Source organism: Suricata suricatta, chromosome 16, assembly GCF_006229205.1.
Source record: "Suricata suricatta isolate VVHF042 chromosome 16, meerkat_22Aug2017_6uvM2_HiC, whole genome shotgun sequence".
Classification (NCBI taxonomy): domain Eukaryota; kingdom Metazoa; phylum Chordata; class Mammalia; order Carnivora; family Herpestidae; genus Suricata; species Suricata suricatta.
Genome location: NC_043715.1, coordinates 4817971 through 4842053, shown reverse-complemented (window position 1 = coordinate 4842053; position 24083 = coordinate 4817971). Strand labels below are relative to the sequence as shown.

The window sequence follows — 24083 nt, the reverse complement described above, 5'->3', positions numbered from 1 at the left end:
GGGTCATAGGGGAGTTCTGTTGATAGTTTTTGAGGAACCTCCACACTGTTTTCCAGAGCAGCTGCACCAGTTTACATTGCCACCAACAGTGCAGGAGGGTGCCCATCTCTCCACACCCTCGCCAGCATCTATAGTCTCTTGATGTGTTCATGTGAGCCACTCTGACTGGTGTGAGGTGGTTGTAGCATCCAGCATCTATGCTGGGAGGACATACAGCATCTTGTTTTTTTATCTTTTACTTTGTTTTGCTTTCCAGAATTTACTCAGTATACGTACGTTAGTTTTGTAAAAGCAAAGAAAGCATGCCTGCTTTTTTATTTAAAAATCTTTATAGTCAACTGTGACCACTTACAGTCCTATTTCTAGTTTGTTCTGAAACCACATCTCCATTCCTTCTTCTCCTTTCACCCAAGGGTAAAGGGAGAGTGAGCACATGTACACATACTGCACACACACGCACATGCACACACGCATGCACACATACACGCACACCATTAGGACTTGTTCAAGAATTCATCGGTTGGGACTCAGTACTCAAAAGTGAACATCAATAATTTGCAGCTAATGATGTACGAATTGCTGTTAGCCTTGATGGACATTTGACCCAGAGGCTGAGATACTGGATGTCCCATTGTGGCTTTCATTTGTGATTCACAGCCCAAGTCCAGTGTAGAGATAGGAGGTGCATCTTTATGGATAATAAAAGAGTAGAGATTTAGACAAAGAAAATAATGAGAAAAAGATTATTTAGAAACCTATTTTACCCTTTCCACCTCACTGGGTGGCCCCCATCCTTTGGTGCAGACATAATTTGAAGAACCCAGAGCATATGATTGGTAGTAATCAAATAAATTCATAGGATGGGAATAGGGCTCAGGAGCCTATAAAAGATTCAAGTCCTACTTCCCCTTAGGAGAGAGGTATCCAACCAGTATTAATATTTTAGAAATACTAGAAGGTAGGAGAGGAGCCATTATTCATCACTAGCATCTCCATGGTACTAAAATTAAATAATGGATTTTTTTAAAGACAGAATTTCTAGAGTTGTGGAACTATAAAAAATATTCCTCTCTTGAGGATGTTGCATTTTTTGCTTTTATCTTTTCTTCTCCTCTTGAGAACATTTTGATTTACTTCTGTGATAAGCTTATAACAATGAAGGAACTTGGGAGGTGGGCTGAGCTAGGCTGGGAGGGAGGGGGTTTCGGCAGCTGACAAATGAGCCTGTGTAAATTTGTTTGGCTGTAAGTCAAAAAGCACCAGGACTGCGCATGCATTCAGTCACCGCTGCAGAGCGTGCATGTGAGCACATACGGGCTGAGGCCCCGGGCCCTGTAACCCTGAGCGCCCGCCGTGCAGTGCGGGCTTGCGATCTGAGCACGCTTGTCTGCTCAACAGGAGCCCTGTGAAGAAAACCCGGCTCTCCCCTTCCTAATCCAGTGAAAGCCTTGAAGCACCAGCCCTGCTCCTCCAGGAGGCGTCTGGTCCAGCTGTGAGGAATCCAGCAGCCCTGGGCTGGCGTCACACCAGCCTCCGCGTTTCTGGATTGGCTCAGCTGGCCTTGGAGGTTTCCATGTCTAGCTCCACCCCAGAACTAGGTGTGTAACCCAGTTGGACAAATGACTTCACCTACTGGGTCCCACCTTCCCCACCCTTGAAATAAAAACAACGGCAACTACCTGGCAGAATATACATAGAGCTTTAGCAGGGTGCCTGACGTTTCTAAGACCTCCGTGAAAGCAGTTATTACCTAGGATGCAACTTGAAGGTTTTTAAACATCCTCTTAATTATAAAATTACTCTTCCTGATATTGACATGCTGCCATGCTTAGATATAATCAGATGGTGGTTGTTAGTGTTTGCTAAGCACCTACTGTGTGCCAGCCATCGTGTCCTGCGCTGACCAGGACCCTGGGAGCTCAGATCTCTCGTCCTCATTGAACTGAGGAACTGATGCTCAGATGGATTAAAGGTTCACTCAAGTTCAAAACCAAGGACATATTCGAGTCAGAGCATAAGCTAATCCCAAACCATTTTCTAAACACGGCACAGTAGAGGCAGGAGGGATGGATATTGCTTCGCACCCAGAGATACGGAGCTACACGGAATGGGAGAGAATCGTTGCCCGGCAATGGGTGGGAACTGGCTGAGTTGGGTTTAAACGGACATCCATGGATGGTGTCTCCTTCCTCGCCTGGCTTCATGCAGTGCCGATTCACACCCGTTCAGGACTGCTGCAAGCTTCAGACTCAAGGAACCATAGCAACTGAGAATGAGAAACAACATGAGTCACCCCCATAGCACCTGTACCAGAGTGGGTGTGGGCCCGGGCACCCCAGTGGCGGGCTCCTCCGTCACTGGTCAGCGCCTGCCATCAGCTGATGCTCTCCAACCTCAGAATGTTTCCCTTCTTTTAAGCTGAAATCTATGTCTAGTAACTTGTGTTGATTGACTTTCCTGAAACAACAAAACTAAGCTGATCTCCTCTTTTGCAGATCTTTAGGTGATGCCCCAAACACTCCCTCCCCGCCCCCATCTTTCTATGTTCCCAATCACTTAAGAGGCTTCACTGTGTTGATCCTATATAGGACAGACCACCTTGGTTCTCCCTCAAATACATGACTCCTCTAGGGTCCCTCTGTCCCTTAGCCTCTACCCATCCGCATATCTCTGGGAGAGAAGACACCATACAACATGATGTTATGGAGAAATCACCCGCAAGGCAGTTATTGGGCAGTTGTGTTTACCCACGCCTGTTTTAAAGGATTAGTTACCATAACTGGGAGGAACCTGAAACCCATACGCATCCCCCACCAAGAGCCTTCCATTTATTGTGCATCTTTGGAAACCTTTTGCCAAAGTCTTTATTGACTTGTAGTTTGTGTGATCCTCTCTTGTTGGTTTTCCCTTAGAAACGCCCTATTTTAGAAAGATGTTCACCCACGTTGATCCCATTTCATCCATGAGGCTTTTCATTTTCAGGAAGCACACTGCTCTACTCTTTAAAATGTGTGTGTTTCATTGGAAGCATTTGATTCGGCACGCCACTCGGAACGACTCTCTTAGGAAGATTCCAGAGTATCTCTCATAATTCAAGCTCAGGAAGCAAAGCCGGTCCTTACCAGAAATTGATAAACCATTTTGAAACCAAGGCAGCTGTGCAAGTTCATTAATTTATGCACTTTTTTCCTTTCCTTTCTTATGATGTGGTCTCTTATTTCAGTTTCTCTTTATGTAGCCTCTTTACTTATTTTTTAATCGTTTATTGCTAAGTTGGTTTCCATATAACACCAAGTGCTCTTCCCCACAAGTGCCCCGCTTCATGACCATCACCCCCATTCACCTTTCCCCCTGCCTCTTCAGCCCTCAGTTTGTTTTCAGTATCCAAGAGTCTCTCATGATTTGCCTCTTTCCCTCTCCCTAACTCTTCCCCCTCCCTTTCCCCTTCCCATGGTCCTCTGTTAGACCTATGAGTGAGAACATTTGGTATCTGTCCTTCTCTGCCTGACATATTTCACTTAGCATGACACCCTCGAGGTCCATCCACTTTGCTACAAATGGCCAGATTTCTCATTGCCAGGCAGTATTCCATTATATATATAAACCACCTCTTCTTGATCCATTCATCAGTTGATGGACATTTAAGCTCTTTCCATGATGTGGCTATTGTAGAAAGTGCCACGATGAGCATTGGCGTACATGTGCTCCTATACACCAGCATTTCTGTTTCCCTTGGGTAAATCCCTAGCAGTGCTATTGCTGGGTCATAGGGGAGTTCTATGGATAGTTTATTGACGAACCTCCACACTGTTTTCCAGAGCGGCTGCACCAGTTTACATTCCCACCAACAGTGTAGGAGGGTGCCTGTCTCTCCACACCCTCGCCAGCATCTATAGTCTCTTGATGTGTTCATTTTAGCCACTCTGACTGGTGTGAGGTGGTATCTCAGTGTGGTTTTGATTTGTATTTCCCTGATGATGAGTGACTTTGAGCATCATTTCGTGTGCCTGTGGCCATCTCGATGTCCCCTTTGTAGAAGTGTCTATTCATGTCCTCTGCCCATTTCTTCACTGCATTATTTGTTTTTTGGTTGTGGAGTTTGGTGAGTTCCTTGTATATTTTGGATACTAGCCCTGTATCCGATATGCCATTTGCAACTATCTGTTCCCATTCTCTTGGTTGCCTATTAGTGTTTTTGATTGTTTCTTTTCCACTGCAAAAGCTTTATCTTTATGAGGTCCCAATATTTACATGTCTACTATACACCATGCTCTGTTCACATCAATGAACACAACAAAAGTCCCTGATAACATGGAGCATTTATTTTAATGGTAAATAGAGATAATAAACAGATAACTATGTCAAGGATGATGGGTTGGTTCTGGGAGGAAAAACAGAACAGGGTTATGGAAATAGAGGATAATGTTGGAAGGGAAGCCACTTTTTTTTTAATAAGGTGGTCATGGAAGTCCTGACTAAATAGATGAATGTAATTAAAGAAGTCAGGGACAGTGAAGGAATGAGTTATACAGATATACACTTGGTAATAGCCTGGTGAATTAAAGCCATTTACCAGATACCATTGGGAAAGAAGACTGTGATATTTTGGTAGGAAAGTATAATTTAAAGACCAAGCCTGAGGCATAAAATTAAGTAATGCCAAAGAGGATAATTCACCATCCACAGGGCTTGAGCACAAACTGGCTTCCTGTACACACAGATAACCACTCCTGTCCCATGTTCTTTGTCAAGGTCTAAACTTATTGCCTGAAAGGGTCTCCCCAAAATTTTGCACTTGACTTTTATGCTGATAGGACTTTCAGGGTCCACAGCCCTTACGTAGCTAACTGACTCAGTCTCTCCCTGTCCCAACACCAGGATTTCCAAATAGATGATCTGATTGACCAGGCTCAGCTTTTGGATATGAGCCTTTTGGGTTATCATAGGGTAAACCCAGGACTGAAGCAGGAGTAGGCCCAAGAAAGGCATTTGTGGGGAAATGGCAGCAAAGCAGGATAGGAAGATGTGTGTGGACACAGCAACAGTTGAGGCTGAAGATACGGGTGGGCTGTAAAGAACCTTGAATGCATTACTGAAGAAGCCTGAATTTTCTCTGAAAGTGAAGGCATGAGGACCCTTGGAAGATTTCAACCAACATGTGACCCAGTTGTGAGAGATCATCACTGTTTCAGAGGAACTTTGAAGCCATGCACAGGTCCATGTACCCAAGGTGCACATGAGGCAGAATAGAATGTCAGGCCTTCAACTGAAGATGACTGAAATTTTATTTATATTTGACACCACTTGTGTTTCCAAGCATCAGACTTAACATTAAAATTTGTCCTGAATTATAAGAATAATAAGTATTGAAACTCTTGGCAAAAGGGCAGCCAACATGCATTTCCAGGGAGAAATTGTTCAATCGTTCATGTTTATTACTTCCAAGTAGGAATAGCTCCAGGTTCATAATGCTGATTTTGTTACATTGCTTTTTCTGAACTGTGGTTCAGATGAGTGCATAAATATTTGGTTTAATATTTCTTTGGGAATTGTAAAAATCTGAACTGATGGAAAGGAGAGGAGCAGAGCAATGGGGAGGAAGGAAAATTGGTAAGAGATTAAGTGTGTATATTTCAACAGTGCCCAAGGGCATGATTAATTTATTATCCTTTTAGATGGCAGAATACATGCACAAACCTCCAAATTATGCCATTACTATGACAAAGCTAAGAGGGTCACGAAGGTAAAGATACTCCTGCCAGGAATTTGATGTATGGAGAGAATGGGCGACCCATTGGATACGTATAAATCTGGGAATAGAGACTTGAACGTCCCTAATGTTGGCTTTGTCCCTGGCATAAGGCCTGAGATGAACATCTCTGCTCTCAGCCTTCATGGGGTGGGTATGTCATGAGGCCAGACCAGAGCACTGTCAACAGCATCAGGCTTTGAATGTTTGTTGATTCTATTTCTGGGCTGTTCCCATTCAAGCCAGTGCACGTCAATCAATGTTCAATGGAGTAGGGCTCTGGATACTTGGGTTCAACTCCAAAGTTGTTCCCTAGCTGACTTTGCCAGGGTTTGTGGGACTTATCTTCTTCCTCTGTAAAGTGAAGATTAATATAAGTACCTATTCCATCAAGTTTTTGTAAGGATTAAATAAACTATTGTATGTAAAATGTTTAGAATAAAGTGTGGCAAAGGGTTTGTGCTCAATAAAAGGTAATGTCTGTCATTCTCCTCCTCTTCCTCCTCCTCCTCTTTCTCACTATCACCATCATCATCACCATTTCATAGTTATAAACAGAACAATTGCCTTACATCATTGAATATTTTATGTATTTAAGCATTGCATATCTTTCAGATCATTTACTCACCATAATCCTTTGGGGAGACACATTATTTCCCCCATTTTACAGAGAATGAGAATGAGGCTCAGAGAGGCCACACTGCTTACAAAATTTCACATTGCTCATGAGCTCTGAGCTGGGATACACACAAATGATAGCTGTCTTTCCACTCTGTTCTCTTTCCACTCTGTAAACTCTCTGTGTGTGAGTCAGGATAGGCTAGGCTCTGCTGTGGTGATAAGCAAATCCTGATTTCATTTGATCAAAGTAACAGAGGTTGAACTAAGTTCCATGTCCACTGAGGGTTAGGTATGCACTCTTCTCCTCCTCCTCCTCCTCCTCATTCTTTCCCTGAGATCTAGGTTGATAAAGTCACTATTATTTGGAAAATTGCTGGTCACATGGAGAAGGCAAAATGGACGTGCATAAGTATACCATAACTCTTAAAGATTTTTCTCAGAATTAGTTGAGGTGACACATATACTTTCACCCACATTTTATCGGCCAAAGCAAGTCATATAGCCACAATCAATCTCAAGTAGCTGGGGAAATATAGTCCTATTATGTGCCCAGAAGGAGGGGAGACAGAGTATTTAGGCACAGCCTCAAGGACTACTCCCCACTATCATAAATCTGACTCATAAATGGAACAGACAGCAGGCATAGAAGATACAGAGTTTTTACCAGAAATTTCAGGGACCATCTTGATTTTAAGTAGAACAAGAAGAGTCAAGGTCAAGGAAGACGGTTTGAAGGGACCCAATGAGAAGGGGAGTATGACTCACAGCCTGCATTAGGAAATCAGAAACTCAGGAAGTGACATAAAAGGATCCTAGTTATTCTCTTGGACAATAATAAGGGATACAAAAGTATAATATTGATGGGCAATGAATGAGCTTTGGGTCCAGACAAGCAAGGCATGATGTCTGAAGGATCCAAAATGACTCCCTTTCTCTGATCTTCTGTAGCATATTTCAGCATAGTTGTGTTCTTGCATGATCTAGAATTCCAAGAATGTATAGAGCTGAAAGCCCATGGAGATCTATCTAGACTCTGAGACTCATAAATGGTCAATAAATGCTTTGAATGGGAAAAAGAGGAGGTGGACGGAGACAGTGTGTTAGAGGAAGGAAGTGTCTTTTCAAAAGTCATGGAAGTGGGGCGCCTGGGGGGCTCACTTGGTTAAGTGTCAGATGTTGGATCAGGTCAAGATCTCACGGTTCATGAGTTTGAGCCTCATGTTGGGCTCTATGCTGACAGCTCAGGGCCTGGAGCTTGCTTTGGATTCTATGTCCCACTCTCTCTGTGCCTCTCCCCCACTAGTGTGCATTCTCTCTGTCTCTCTCATTCTAAAATAAACATTTTTTAAAAATTTAAAGATTAAAATTTTTTAAAACCTCCAAAGTAGAAATTTCATAAGCCACATTATTATGTAAGTTGGAAATAATTAAAGCAGTGTAAATACTCATAAATTAAGAAATACTCTCATAAAAAATTCTACAGCCTAGATAAAATATCCAAAAAAGTATAAGGGCACCTAGGTGACTCAATTGCTTAAGCGTCCGACTTTGGCTCAGGTCACAGTCTCACAGTTCATGAGTTTAAACCCTGTATCAGGCTCTGTGCTGACAGCTTGGAGCCTGGAGCCTGCTTTGGATTTTGTGACTCTTTCTCTCTCTGCCCCTTCCCCGCATGTTCTCTTTTTTTTTCTCCCTCCCTCTCTCCCTCCCTCTCTCTCTCTTTCTCAAAAAAAAAAAAAAAAGTAGTAACTGTCAGAAAATAAGGTTAAAAAAAAAACCTACTAACGAATTAACATTGAATGCTACGGAACTCAGCATAAGCCCTACGTAGGTGTAATCTTAAGTGTCTTTTCTATAAAGGAAGACAAACCGGACCGGTGTGATGATCAAGTCACTAGATCAAGAGGAATGACGGTGGTTTCAGACATCCCCTCATCTGCGCTTCTTTCCATCCCGCCCTCAACCTCGGTGACCTCCAGGCACAGTGGGAACCCTTGGAACTGGGCGCTGACCACAGCCAGCCCTAGACAAAATAACCACAGGATTAGATAGTAGGTCTCCGGTTACCGTCCCCTTCCGTGGATTGTCAGGGCGTTGGCTTGATGTTTCTGCACCGGGGGTTAGGGCTCCTGGCCCTGGGCTTTCCCAGTTTTCATTAATTTGTGACCCATTGTTTGAAAGTGGTTGAGCAGCACACGGGGGAGGGAAGGGCACAGATGTAACAGCTGCCCAGACTGCCAGACGGCCAAGTTCAAAGGCATGTCAAGGACTAAACCACAGCTGGGAATTAATTAGTGCTTACAGATCACCTTAGGGAACTGATCTAATGATAAAACAAATGCTTCTAATAACTATAGACGGCAGTAAACGGGGTTTTTCCCCTATTTAACATGGAAGAGACATCTTCAAAATTAGCATGTATGCCAAGCTACAATAATTCCTCTTACATGTTTAAAAAGTGATTTCTGTAACTGTATAAGTAATATAGGTTCATTTTATAAAACCGAAAATATTCTAAGAGTGAAGGAAAAAATACACCTCTGTCTCCATCTTCCAAAGACCTGTACTGTTCGAATGTCACTTATTCTCTCTGGTGACTCTGGAGCAGGGAGGGGTTCATTATTTTCTAGGTTTTCAGCCTTTTGATCATAGCATGTGTGTGTGTGTGTGTGTGTGTGTGTGTGTAGTCTTCTATCCTTTGAAAATAAATGTCTCCTGATTTTCTAAGTAGTGGAGGATTCGGGGCATCAATTTAGTTGGACGTGACCAGGAAGAAGGGCCAGGGCTTTGCGGACCCGCACAGCGTCTCTTGGACAGAGCCCCCACCCAAGCACCTGGGAAGTGACCTTGCGGGTCTGTAAGAAGAGAAACGAAAAGGTATTGATGCGCCACACGTAAAGTGACCACGATTTTTTAAAGGCTGGTACAACAGACATCTCAATTTCTAATATGTGAGGTGGGTTATTGGGCATGTTGTGATCATACATGTCGCACTTCTTCACTCAAAGCTTTAATCAAGTATCTTCTATGTTCGAGACCCAGGAAATCTTAAAGAGAATAAGAAACAAATAGCCCAAGGGAGAGTCACCACCACCAACAAAGAGGCCATCTGGTCTTCATGCTGGAATCGATCTCCCTGGGGAGCAGGGCTCAGCTCAGAGAACAAGGTTCATTCCTCACGGAGCAGGGCACAGGGGTCAGGAGAAGTGTCAGTAAGCGGGCACCCCCTGGTGCTGAGTCCAGGAAGACGAGGCGGGGTCTCTAGCAGAGAGCCTGGGGGACGGGGATCCGGCTGACCCAGGGCCAGAGAACGCGAGCCAAGTTCAGAAGACCTGTAGTTGGTTGTGGCCAAAGTTAGAATTATAGAAGCAGGTGGAGACCCATCAGGAGGGACCCTGGGAATAGACTGTGGGGCCGGTCAGGAGCCATGGCAAGTTCTAGTCTGGGAGTCTCATCGTGGTGATATGTGTGTGTGAATTTTAGAACGGCCATTTTGGTTGCAGTGAGAACAGGAGATGGGAGGGGCACCTGGGAGCTCAGTCGGTTCAGCGTCCAACTTCGGCTCAGGTCGTGACCTCACTTTTTGTGGGTTCGAGCCCCATGTGGGTCTCTGTGCTGACAGCATGGAGCCTGGAGCGTGCTTCGGATTCTGTGTCTCCTTCTCTCTCTGCCCCTCCCCCGCTTGTGTTCGCGCACTCTCTCTCAAGAATAAATAAATATTTTAAACTTTTTTAAAAAGAATAGATGAGAAAAGAAATCAGAAATGTGGAAGCCAGTGAGGAGACTTACTTGGCACACAAATATTTGGTGTCCTATGTACCATTCTAGGCCCTGAGGACAAACAGCCTAAAGCCTCTAGTGCAGGTCCGAGTTAGGTACCAGAAAGCAGGGCCAGAAGCTCTTACAGCAATCGGGCTGTACGAAGCTTGGTGACGGTCCTGTTTCTATGCTGAGCACATTTTGCACGGGGAAAAATGCTGATGTCAGCACAATTAAGGAAATGTCTGGACCCCCACAGAAGCACCAGAATGGACGACTGAAAACCACGATGACTGAGGGCCATGTGGGGCTCTGGACTGGATTTTGAACTTTTTTTTTAATGTTTTATTTATTTTTGATACAGGAGAGACAGAGCATGAGAGGGGGAGGGGCAGAGAGAGAAGGAGACAGAGAACCAGAAGCAGGCTCCAGGCTCTGGGCTAGCTGTCAGCACAGAGCCTGACCCGGGGCTCGAACCCACAAAAAGTGAGATCACGACCTGAGCCGAAGTCGAACGCTGAACCGACTGAGCCACCCAGGGGCCCCTGGACTGGATTTTGGATCAGAAAAAGGCTAGAAGCAGGAATACTAGCGAAATCTGAGTACACAGAATCTGGAGCTTAGTCAGCGGAGAGTCGTGTATCAAGGCTAACTTCTCAGTTGTGACCACGGTTACGTAAGATGTTAATGTGCGGAACCCAGCTGAAAGGCACGTGGGAAATCTGTACCATCTTTGCAACGCTTCTGTAAATGTAAAATCATCCCCCCAAAACCATTTCTATGTGAACGTTTTTAATGTATCTAAACCACCCCGAGTAGGGGGGGAAATATAGACTAATTTATACAGAACGGTCTAACTTAGGAAAACATTCACAACTGCTGTGTGTTCTCTGAATGCACATGTACGTGTGTAAATTCATGGATGGAGACCTTAAAACCACACACAGCCCTTGGTGGCCCGCAGTGGAGGACAGAGGTCAGAACAGGACTTGGGGGATTCATCGGAAGGTCTTGCTTTGTCCGTCATGGGCCACTGTCCCTCAGAAGCATGAGCAAGAGCGCCCTTTGCCATTCAGCTCGAACAATCACTGTGTGCTCCCGGTTTCCATATTTCTTGCCCCTCTCTGGTGCAGAGGACTCTGGGCCCCACTGGGCCATGCCACCAATAAGGGCTGCGTGTGGCCACCCCGCAGCTCCCTGGGCAGCCCCAGGAACGCAGCAGGATACCTGCGTGCTATTCACACCCCCTTCCAGGGCGTTGGCACCAGGGCCCACGTTCTTTCTCGTTAGCTATCGTTTTTTCACAAACTCTGAGAGTAAGGCAAAAGAGAGAGAGAGAGAGAGAGAGAGAAAGGAGAGAGAGGGGAGAGAGAGAGAGAGATCCCACTGTGAAAAAGCAGTGTTGAATTACAAAGAGTAATAGAAAGCCCAGCGAATTGCGGAGCCCGCTCTGTGTTACAGTGGCGGTTAACAGCTGCTGCAGGCGCGGGGACTCCGGGCCGGGCTTGTTCTGACCAGAAGGCGAGCCCTGGATCTCTCACATCCCATCACATTAAACAACAAAAACAGAAGGCCCACCCCCGGGGCCCGCAGCCGGAACGGCCCTGGGCGGGTCTGGGGACTTAACATAGTGTAATAAAGCCCCTCTGGAAACCCACCAGCCTAACATGAGACAGCTGTGAGGTGTGGCCGGGGGCCTCCTTGGGTCTGTGGCCACTGCACACCTCCCATGTCCCCGGATCGGTGAGGCTGGAGGGCCTCGAAGTCCCACCTGAGGACCATGGCCTCTCCCTGGAACACGAGCCCCACTCCCGCGCTTCACTCTCCAAGGTCTCCCCCGCCCTGGCGTGTTCTGATGCAGGTAGAGATGTCAGTCTTGGAGAAGTCAGCAACTCTGCTCCATGGACATTCTAGAAAACAGGTTTTGTAACAAGAGCTCCGAACAGCGCTGTCCAGAGAGGAGTAGCAAAGACGCCCAGCCTCCTTCCGGCTCCAAGCGGTCGCAGTGGAAACCAGTGCTAGTGAGTTTGGATGGCGCTCCTCCAACGGGGATGCTCCTGGAAGTTGGCCAGGGCTCCTTAAAGCACACACTGCGGGGCCCCACCCCGGTTCAGGATCCAGGCCTCCGGTGGGGCCTAAGAATTTGCATTTCCAAGGAGGCCATGCCCTTGCTGGTCTGAGAAACCACTGCCTTAGTCCATGGTTCTAGGGAGCATAATGCCCTTCATGTCCCTGGGCTGGTGGCCCCCTAATGCTCATTAGTCTGGGGACGCCATACTTGGTGTGGCTGTGGGCGCTCCTTCAAAGTGGACAGGGTTCTGAGGATCAGGAGGCAGATTCAGTAGATACGTTAAAAGGCCTTTGGGGGCGCCTGGGGTGGCTCAGCCGGTTAAGCGTTCAGCATCAGCTTAAGTCATGATCTCACGGTTCCTGAGTTCGAGCTCCATGTCGGGCTCTGTGCTGACAGCTCAGAGCCTGGAGCTTCCTTCAGATTCTGTGTCTCCCTCTCTCTCTGCTCCTACCCTGCTCACTCTCTGTTTCTGTCTCTCTCTCTCTCTCAAAAATGAATAAACATTAAATTTTTTTTTCAAGCTAGGCCTTTAAAGACAGGACTGTGGAGAGAGAGCATGTGTAGCACAAAGCAGAGGTGCTCATGGAGGGACTTCCTGCTTCCGGGGAAGAAGTCCGGTAAACCCAGCAGCCAGGACCCTGCTTCTGTGAGGTCAAGCGACTAGAACTTTCTGAGAGCAAGGAACCGAGCCAGACCTGACCTGGGCAGGAGCAAAGGTGGCCCCGGGGGCGGGGGGGGGGGGGATTGCTGTGTCCAGAATTTAGTGTTGAGCAGCAGATGGAGAAATGGGGAGGGGGCCGTGGGGAGGGGGCCGTGGCCATATTTGCCCCCAGAGAGCCTTCAGGACTCTACAGAAGGTCTAGGGCGCTATCCTCCCAGAGCTCTCTGACCAGGGAAGGGTCTGGAAAAGAGACCAGAGCACAGAAGACTTCCCCAGCAGGCCTCGCCTGGGGCCCCGACGAGGTTAGAAGTCCACTCCTGGGGGCAGGACAGGACAGGATGGCACAGCAGCTCATGTAGGTAACATTGTCTCACTGTCAGCACGGCCTTTGAGGGGGCACTCAGGGGAGCGAAAGGAGGAGGCTTTCATTCACTCTTGGGCCACAGTGGTGAAAGGGGGAGGGACGGAGGTGACCACATGGAGCAGAATTTGTGTGGCTGCCCCTTCCCACGGTGAGGCTGTCTCCAGAACGCAGCTCTTCCCAAACCACAGATGTTTGCCAGTTTTGTGTTTTAAAAGGAAATCTGTGGGGCACCTGGGTAGCTCAGTTGTTTAAGCATCCAAATCTTGGTTGCAGCTCAGGTCATGATCTCTCTGTTCATGGGATCAAGCCCCACATCAGGTTCTGTGCTGACGGCGTGGAGCCTGCTTGGGATTCTCTCTTCCTCTCTCTCTCTGCCCCTCCCCCACTGGTTTGTGTTCTGTCTCTCTCTCAAAATAAAAACAAATACACATTTTAAAAATAAATTCAAAAAAGTAAAAGGAAATTTGTTCTCAGGGATTTTTAGAAAAAATTTTTAACATTCATTCATTTTTGAGAGACAAAGACAGAGAACAAGCGAGGGAGGGCAGAGAGAGAGGGAGACACAGAACCTGAAGCAGCTCCAAACTCTGAGCTGTCAGCACAGAGCCCGACGCGGGGCTCGAACCTCCGAACTGTGAGATCATGACCTGAGCTGAAGTCAGACACCCAACCAACTGAGCCACCCAGGTGCCCTTCTTAGGGATTTTTTTTAGAATATTATGTCTAAGATGCTTTTTTATGCCTGGAAGTCTTGGTCTTACTCAGTAACAGTGGCAGCGCAACGTTGTTATGAGGATCACTCTGAGCCTGGTCATCACTAGCTCCAGTTCTTGGAGCCGCTTTCCTGCACCAGGAAGTGCACTTTTCACACGCTATCTCATTAAACCCTCAACAGCCCTGGGAAATAAGGGGTGTTCTCTTCATTTTACAGATGAGGAAATCGAGAGCCAAGAAGGCCAGGAGGTATGTCAAGGCTGCAGAGCTGGCCTCTGGCCAAGCTCAGACTGAGACATAAGTTCGTCTGAACGTTAGTGTCCTTTACTAAGCAGATACTGACACTGTTTCCTGCTGTGTGCCAGGCACTGTGCCAGGCACTGTGCCAGGGGTGAGCCCAATATGCTGAGGCTGTTGACCTCATGGAGCTCCCAAGCAGAGGGGAGTGGGTTAAGGGGAACATTGGTTGGATTAAATCAAGTCAAGCAGCGATTAAAAATCCTTTTCATCAGAAGATATCACAAGCCTTATTTTTAGTCTTGCTTTAGATGATATTTTATGTTAATCTTAAATATGCAAACAGAGATAATTGGTGTTTAATCAAAACTCTCAATGTAGTTAAGTAAAATCTTCAATCAGAATAAAAAGGGGAAAAAAAACTTGCTCTGGAACTGTCAGTCTGACTCAACTGGTCACGGTGGGCAGAGGGGTCATGCTGCCTTAGGCACCACTGCCACCTGGTGGCAGCCGTCGGAATTGCAGGCTTGGTGGCCCCCAACAATGGGCCGCCTCTGAGGGAGGCTGATTCCATCAGAAAGTACCTTTCCTGTCCTAGCTACTGAAAGCCTCCAGGCACAGGTGACAGTGTTCCAACAGTGTCACAGGTTCCTGTTCATTTGTAAATTGCTTACAGCTGGATCAGTTCAGCTGTCATGTAGCTGTTCTGAATGTTTATTGTGCTTGTGACCTTTAAATTGTTACCATTGAGGAAAACATGGTTACCATTGAATTCTTGTTCACAGATCTAGATGATCAAGTGACCTTAAATATACATGATACTGGGGCAAACTCTAGAACCAATTCACACAAATAATAGTTCTCTCTTTGCTTGGATATCTTCAAGCGCTATAAAAAAAATGAGATTGGCTTCTAATTACCCCTGAACCTCGCTCAAACCCCGCGAGTAACTCACAGTTTCTGGAATTTTGTAGACTCCTTCTCACCTGCCTGCTGCCTGTGTCTGTGCTGCTCCGTCGGTCTAGAACTCTCTTCCTCTAGCTCTATCATCTGAATTATCTTCAAATGTCAAATCACGGCTGACAACCTGTAGGGGATTCTCTCTTTTTTTATTTTTTGTAACATTTATTTATTATTGAGAGACAGAGAGAGACAGAGCACAAATAGGCGAGGGGCCTAGAGAGAAGACGACACAGAATCTAGGCTCTAGGCTCTAGGCTCTGAGCAAGCTGTCAGCACAGAGCCTGATGCAGGGCTGGAACCTGCGAACCTTGAGATCAGGACCTGAGCCGAAGTCAGTTCCTCAACCGACTGAACCACCCTGGCGCCCCTCTGGGATTCTCTTAAATTCAGAGCTGGCATTGTTGCAGAGCAGTGTCCATAAAGAAGTGGAAGAGGGTCCTGAATCCTGTCTTCATCCCTGTCATCGCTAAGACCATGGCTTAATCTCTTTGCGTTTCACTGGTTGCATTCATGAAGTGATAATGTTCCCGACCTCCAGCATTGTTGTGAGGTTGTGTTTTTTTAAAGTGCTAATGGATGTAACGTGCTTCCACAGCCCCGTGCCTACTTCCGTATAAGCAATGGTGCTGTTGATGACTGAGGTCCGTCAATAGCTAGAACCTCGATCAGTGCCTGCCCCTTACAAGACTGCCCACTCGTTTTTCCCCGTTGTCCATTCAGTCTTGCTTATAATAAAAAAAAAAAATCAATCTTTGTCTTGAGAGTTACAAATAATAACAAATGTCCGACCTCGACCCTCCTGGCATGATTTCCCTCCTAGATCTCTCCCGAGGTACGAGGCACCCCCATGCCGGTGAGCTTCCCCAGCTTTGCAAGATTTCCATGTCAGGATGAAAGGTGTTAGGCGGTGATGGTATTTTTGGTGCTGCCACTTTAGTCAGGTTCACTGGCTGCTCTGGGCGGACAGCTGTGATTAGTGCGTTGGCCACCGAGGTATGTTTAAAATGTGCTTTCTCTGTGTTTTTCAGCCAGAGTCTTAAATGTCGCTCCGTTTCTCTGACCAGGTAGTCGATAGTGACCGGCCGGAAGGATCTAAGTTCCGGCTCACAGGAAGAGGAGTGGATCAAGAGCCTAAAGGAATTTTCAGAATCAATGAGAACACGGGCAGCGTCTCCGTGACACGGACCTTGGACAGAGAGACGATCGCCACTTACCAAGTGAGTGCCCCTCAAGTACCCACCCCACATGCAGACGTGCGGCTTTGCCAGACTGTTTTCTTCCCACTGAGCTCGTTAGTTCTGTGCTCCTCATCAGACCCCGGGCTGTGCAGCTTTAAGTGTGTCGCTGTGGGAGCTGAGTGGCATTGAACCTCAACAGGGTAACAGTGGGGGCCCTAGCTCATCAACAGAGTCCTCGGGCCTGTGTGAGACTTTGGGAACTGGAGACCGAGGAGGGGGACCCTCGGGCGATCTCAGAGGAGGTCAGAACCTTTAGGGCAGCGTTGGTTTTCCAAAAGCTTGCTAATGAATGGCTATAAAAGGTGTAAGCCCTCAGACATGATCATTGTGCTTTTAGAAATCTATCCTAGGGAAATAGAGAGGCGTTTAGTTAGGTTTTTGTGCACTCGTGTTAGAGCAAGACACGATGCTTAAAATGGAAACAATTTTGCTAACTATTCAGCAGTGGGGTAGAGGGTAAGTCATGGCACAATGTTGCAAGGAAGTTTTGTCCAGCCATTTTAAATATTTTGAAGAAGTTCTAGTTATACGGGAGAGATTCAAGGTATCAAATGGAAACAGACACATAAACGCATATGGTATCCTTGCTGCAGACTGAGTTTTTGCACACGTCACGATGGGCATCCATTTGTGAAAGAATGCAACAGAGGAAAACCCAAAGTGTACTTTGCTGTGTTTGTGTGTTACTGACTTTGTGTTTTTTGAGTTTTCTAAAAATAATTATGTTGCTTATTTCTGGAGAAATAGCAGACCCTTTGTAAAAGGACAGTTGTATCCTTAGGTAGATACCCATTCAGGACACACAGACCAAAGCAGTGGCAAATGCATACTGGGTGAGCACTGAGTCTCATCTGGGCTGGAGGCGACACCGTCCAGAAGGTCCACATCCACAGCCTGTTATAGAACCAAGCCTCGGAGGGTAGTGAGCTTCGTCTTTGAGAAACGGGATGGAGTTCCCAGCCGATTTCAGGGAAAGCCCTCCATGGGTTGCAGTGCACTGGGCTGTGAGCAGGACCTGTGGGAACAAGGCTCAGCCAACAGTGTTGGTTTTCCTTCATTGTTCTTTGCTCCGGCCTATGTATTTCCCTGGCTCGGGTCCGAGGGTGGTGATCAATTTCTAGGACCAGATTGGCATCTCTCATCAAAGAATATCCTGATCCCCCCTCCGAAGCACGACTACCTCTCCCCAAAACACTCGTGTTCTTCCTTTTCTGCAGACAGAGGGTAGAGGGACACTGCACTGAAAAGTAAGTGCTCCGGCTGGGAATCGGGTGCCATGGGTGTGGCCTGCCCTGTCACCACGAGCTGTTGACCTTGGGAAGACCATGAAAGCGCTGGTCCTCAGGATCCCATCCATAAAACGGGTGTGACACTCACGTCCCCACTGGACTGCTGGGGGTGTGCAGGGAGGAGAAGACAGTGGGAGGGCGCTGGAGGAAGCGAACAGCCGGACACGTAGAGTGGTAGGTACAATGGGAGGTGGTAGAACCCGGCTGCCCCGAGGGTCCGGGGAAGAGGAGGGTGCCTCCCGCACCCCCTTCTCAGAAGCTTTGCCAAAGTGTGCATGCTGCAGCATCCGTCAGGACCACCGAGGGTGAGCAGAGGCCTTAGGGCACGTAGAGGGGACCCGGTTGCTGTAGAGAAATGGCTCCGACCAGCAAAACCAGCCCCGGACCAGGAGTACATGTCCTCTTCTCTTCCCAGACCTATCGCAGGAATATCCATCAAGTTTCAGACACAAGAAACTAAGGATGCAGTACATTTTCTCATTTCCTAGCCCAGTGATGACAGTTAGGAGCTCTGGACATAGCAACTTCGAGTTTCAGCATTGCTACTTACTGAGCTATGTGATCTTGGGCAACCCACTTACCCTCTCTGATCTTATCCTTCTCATCTGTGAAGTAAGAACAGCACTAGCGCCTTTAAGAATTGCACAAGATAAAGTTACTAGCTTTAACTAAACTAGCAATTGTTAGCAAGTAAAATAAGAGCCTGGTCCGTAGCTTGGAGCTTCTCATATTTTTCCTGAAAATGAAGCAATATCGTATCATAGCAATTAAAAACATAATTTTACACACAGCCACATTTGCTACATTCAGATTACATCACCGACTAGCTGTGGGAACTTGGGCACGGTGTCTGCCTCAACGTTCTTTCTCGTCTGTGAAACGGGAATGATAAGGATACTGATCTTGCAGGATTTTAATGGATTCAATGGCTTGATACACGTCAAGCATGTAAAACAATGCTGGAAGCACAGTAAGCACGGTGTGATCTTACCGCGTGAGCCAGAGACTAATAATGTTGAGGAAGGTACTGGAGAACTCTGGGGACTCCGTGCAGGGGCCCCGCCCGCGCAGATCAAGCATCAGTTTTCCATGGGTGACCTTGAGTTTATGTAATAGTTTCAAAATGTCCTTCACAGCATAGTGATTAATTGTTCAATTCATGTTTTTCCACATACGTTTGAGAACCTATAGGGTGTGGTGCTTCCCCCGCGGTGTTAGGGGCATATGGGGGGAACCAGACACCCCAGATTCCTGCCTTCACATGCAGCTTCCATTTTACCGCCGAGGCTCTGTTTCACAATGAACTGTTTGAAACTCCTCCCCATCGGGCAGGTGTCCGTGCCAGGGCCTGTGTCTTGTTTGTTGTCCGGCTTGGTTTTCCCGCAGCCCAGGGCTGTGTGCGCCCAGTGGACAGATGCTAGTGGAGCCGGGCGACAGCAGCCCAGCCTTGGGCTGGCCCCGAACCACCCTCCGCTGGCCTCTGGGTCCAGCGTCCAGCGCCATCCCTTCCATGCCTCTGGCTCTTGGATCAGTCTTGGTCCTGTTTCCTTCCTGTCCAGGGTGAGGAATGCCCCCTACTGCTCTGTTTGGTTCTCAGGTGTCTGGATTGACTGGGTTACTTTCATGAATGTACTTTGGACGCAGGAATGTCGTAATCCCTGTCCATTTCAAGCACCTATTCAGAGATAATTTACTGTTAGTAGCATCAGATACATTGTGCGTTCATCAGGATCTTTGTGGTTGGTAGCAAATACATCTCTTCAACTGGCTGGATCTTTACCTCCGCTTCCCATGCTTTCCTATCCCCTCAGGCCACTTCAAAAAGCAGAGAGCCTGTGGGGGAGTGAATTTCCATTAAAATCACTCCATTGTTGATGTTGTTGTGTGAGTGAATTTCCATTAAAATCACTCCATTGTTGATGCTGTTGTTTTGCTTCGGTTAAAATCTCCTCACTGGCCAGTCAGTGCTCCTTGCTGCTCCCCACACCCCACGGGAAAGCATTCTGAGCTAAGCCTTGGGGATTTGCACAGTAAGAAATAACCTGGAATAAATTGGTCCTTGCGCCCCCACATGTGTTCCATCGTTAAAGCTACTCTTCATTGAACAATCCATGGCTAATCCTGCATGAAACACCTCATACGCACTCTCTTACTTAACTCATTTCACCTGAGAGACTTAAGCAGTCGATGTTAACACTGTTTTACAGATAAGCAAAGAACCGTTAAGGAACTTCTCCAAGCTCTTGCAGCTGATGTGTGTGGAATCTGGGGTCCATATCAGCTTCTCTCCACCTCCAAAGCCCTGCATTTCCAACCATTAAGAAACGTTTCTTCTTACTTTACCCCCAGTTAGAGTCTGATACCTAATCTGCAAGTTCCTAGCCTTTTTTCCTAGCGACTCCGTTTACTGGGGCTGGGAGGGCTCTGTGATTGTCCAGATGATGGATGTCTTCTAAATGCCTTCCTTCTCCGTGACCTGCTTCCGCCTTGCCTGTTCTCCATACCCCAGCCCCCAAAGGGCTTCCCAAGCTTCTGACCCAAAGTGGCACCTGGTAAAATAATTTAGCTCTTGCAGTATTGGAAGCTGACATATTAATGCAAAGCCTCCTGAAATATTACTCATTATTATGCATTTTGCCAGCATTTGAGTGATTTGTGAACTCTTCATTGGAATAAAGTACTGTAAATGATTCATGAATGACCAAGTTTATGAAATTCTATAAAAATATTAGCAGGTGGTAATGATTCCCTCATTCTGTGAATATAATCTTCTGGCGGCGAATCTGTCAACATGGCAGGACAGGAGTTGAGTTGGAGACGGAGTCCGTTAGGCAGGTCGGGGGCCACTAGACCATCTGGGCTGGTTAAACAGGGGGTAGGAGGCAAAACAGAAAGGAAGGCCGTGGTAGCAGGCTGGTGTCATGGCAGGACATACTCACTCTGATCTGTCGTCCATGGTTGGCAGACACACTGAGGATTGGGGAAGTCAGAGTTGGACAGGAGAAAAGAAGGGCACTTGGAAGGAGAGAGAGAAGTAGTATTTACTGAGCACCTACTGGGCACCCATGAGCTCTCTAGGATACTAGATACACAAACCTTTGAAACTGGTTTATGGTCTTGCCTTTACCAATGTGCTAGCTGAGGACCAAAGTGGTTCCCAAGATACATTCTTGTTACGAATGTTAGTGTTAATGTTACTGAACATTTACAGATGCCAGGACTCTATGCTAAAGACCTAAATGATGACCTCATTCGATCTTCACAAAGATGAGCTTAATAATGTTTTCATGCCCAATTACGGAACTAGCAACTAGAACCACCTGTGTTCTTGGCCTCCGCACACGAGCAGGATTTCATTGTCTCCATCTGAATATTTGTTCACATTTTCTGGGGTATAGTTTGCTCTCCTTCAAGCCAGTGTCTTGGACACATCTGGCTTTGTAGCTATGATCGTTGCCATAATATGGGAATCCACCTGGCAGAAGGGAGCTGTCCTCACCCCCATGCCCCCCGTCATTCATGTGGCTCTGCCCCATTTCTAACCCATACGTAGCTCCAGGACAACCTGGCAAAAAAAGTACATTATGGTGACAAATGATGCTGTCAAGTGGAAATACATGTATCATAGTATTAGTGATGGCAGAGAACTGAGATGTGTAGATTTATCCAGAATTATTTAGGTGATTGACCTGTTTACAGTAATGTCCACGTTATATGTGGATGATGCACACGTTACTTGATAGGCTTGCGCTGCCCTTGATATTTGTACTTGGGATGCTCCCCAGCCCCCAGTAAAGCGACAAGCTACGCCCTTCTTCATCCACCAGCCTGGTCTCCCCTGTGGCCGTCTTTCTTAGGCAACAGTCTTCGTGGTGGTCAACAAAGTTCCCTCCAACTATTGTAGAAAAAAAGGGATTTATTAAAGGACGCAGGGAGCTTATGCAGTTGCCAGAGGACCCAACAACCTAGCTCACAGGGGACCCACCCCACGGTTGTGCCACAGGAAAGGCCCAGCCATTGATGATACTGTTAAAGCCAGGGTTCTCCACCTTGGCACCGTTGATATTTGGGCTGGATAAGTCTTTGCTATGGGAGCTCCAGAGCAGTGCAGGGTGTTTAGAAACATGGCTGGTCTCTAACTACTGGATCCTGATAACACCCCCCTGTCCCCCCCCACCCCCACCCTGCCCGATCTTGACAGTCAAAGATGTCTCCAGATATTATTGTTTCTTGTCCCGTGGGGGCACAAGTGCCCCCTTGGCTGAGAATCACTTTGCTAGGGGGTCATCACTGCTGCCTCCTTTCCCTAGCACTCTGTTCCCTGTGATGCTCAGATCTGCGGGAGGGTGGGGGGAGGGGGCAGCTCTGCCTTGACTGCCCGGACATGTGGGGCGATTCTGACAGCATGCTTTCTGGAACCCTAGATCCGCAAAGCAGAGTTGGTTCCTTAAGTCCCACTTCTGTTGCCAAGTCTAACGCTGGGATGTCCACAGGGAAGAACCTGGGTCATGTGAAGGGAAGGACCGTCGCTGAGCTAGCAAGGGGCTTGGGGTGGGGGAGGATTGACGTCTACAGCGTCAGCCACATTATTGGTACCACTTTATCCCAAGGAAGAGGCAGTCGGCGGTAGGCATGGCTGTCCAAGGGCAGGTCACCTGCCCATGCACAGGAGAGCATGTGACCTCACACCTCTGAGCTGCCCTCACGATCCCGAGCCCATCTGTCCATAATGCGCATGGCCTTGGAAAGAGCCTTGATTGGGAGGAGACAGAGAACTTGGGTTAAAAGCTCGGGCTTTGGAATCAGACCCACTGAGGTTTGACTCTGCCGTCCTAGGGACTTTAGGAGATGCCATCTTTACAGGTGAAAAATCAGGTGGCTCTCAGCCATTTCACAGTGTCACCTTTGGCAAGTTCTTTATGGTTTCTCATTTTCTCGTCTTTACATGGACACTAAGATGGCAGCATTGATGCAGGTTTGGAGTGATGGGGAGAGGAGGAAGGGTCCAGAACCAACGGCCAAGAAATGATTCTTGAGACATGTTTGGTATCAAAAGGTAATTTTCTTAAAGCACAGAACTGGACCTGTGTAAGAAAGAGCTGCCTGGGATTGTGAGGAGTCACTGAGTTTGTGGGGGGGGGGAGGGGGGTAAAGGCCAAAGGGAGGTTTCCAGAAGGACTTTCATATGCTAAAGAGGATCTTAGGATACCTGAAGCCTAGGTATTGTCAAGCTAAGGTGGTTTTTCCTCTAGTAAGGTATTGACATTGGAGGGGGGGAGAGTCCTGGGGAAATGGTCTACTCTGTCTGCCTGAGTCAAGTCTTTGTCAATGGGCCACAGGTTATAAGGACATTGAACTTTACCTGCGTTTCCTTCTTCCCTTTGTCCCCCACATCACTGCAGGGGAGGGTGATGTTAGGACTCCAGGAAACTGAGTCTCTAGGTTGCCGGAGGTTCAGCTACTAACAAGATTGTCTTTTTCTTGTCATTTACGGAGAGTTATAAACTGATGGAGACTCCGGTCCCGCACACCTGTGATCTCTATCAGTTAACCACTGTTTTGTCCCTTTCCTCTGTTCTTGGGCAGCCAGGAGAGCCTGAGGAACGTCACACAGATCCCACCTTGGAAGTGGGGGCAGCGGGGGTGCTAGCTTGTGCTTTGCCCTCCGCTTGCCTTTGGCTCGCTCCTCGGCATCCAGCCCTGGTTGTTGTGTGGCTGTTGGTGAGCGGGGCGTGCAAGAGCGGTGCTCGGCACAGCCGCTCACCAAGCGTTCCCAAATTAAGAGCCATCACCTCCCGGACCAGGCTTGGAGGTAAAGCTCCCTGCAGGTGAAATTGAGCTGTAAGTGGTTGCTAGGCAGCCAGCTCGCAAAGTAGATGTCAGTAACCTTGTGTGAGGCTGCATAGAAGGGACATGTGTAGGTGGGCGGTTTTCAAAGTGTGGCCCCCAGACCGGCATCCTTATCTGGGAACTTGTGAAACATGCACATTCCCAGGCCCACCCAGCTGCGGTCTGGGTGTTAGCAAGCCCTTCAGGGCGTTCTGGTGCTCACTGTGGTCTGAGACCCCTCACTCCAGTCTAAGAACACTTCTGAGAGTTCACATCGCCACGCCTGGCTTGATGTGTTACTTTGCATCAGTGAAGGTGGCCTTGGAACCAATTCTGTTACAGTCTGGCTCAGGGAGCACATTTGCACCTTAAAGGTGCTTAGTTTTCTAGATGCTCCGGTACGCGGTGTGAAAGCCCACTAAATCCTGTGCATGCACTTGAAAACTGCCTCTGGTTTTGTTTTGGTAACGGCTCCTGGGAGCCAGGCAGATTTGTCCCAGGCTTCTTTGCTCCGTCCTGTCTAGACTTTGGTTGGATAACTGTTAAAGACCATGTTACTGCATGGTTGTTTTATATATATATATATAT

General features: G+C 47.4%; 1 protein-coding gene across 2 annotated transcripts in view; it reads left to right on the top strand.

Moving 5' to 3' along the window:
* The window catches only part of CDH13 (cadherin 13), a 1008030-nt gene that overhangs the window by 507593 nt on the left and 476354 nt on the right, over positions 1-24083 (top strand). For both annotated transcript variants that reach the window (XM_029925178.1, XM_029925181.1), the window contains exon 5: positions 16204-16356. In XM_029925178.1, coding sequence (XP_029781038.1) covers positions 16204-16356 — 153 coding nt within the window. The remainder of the gene's footprint in view (positions 1-16203; positions 16357-24083) is intronic.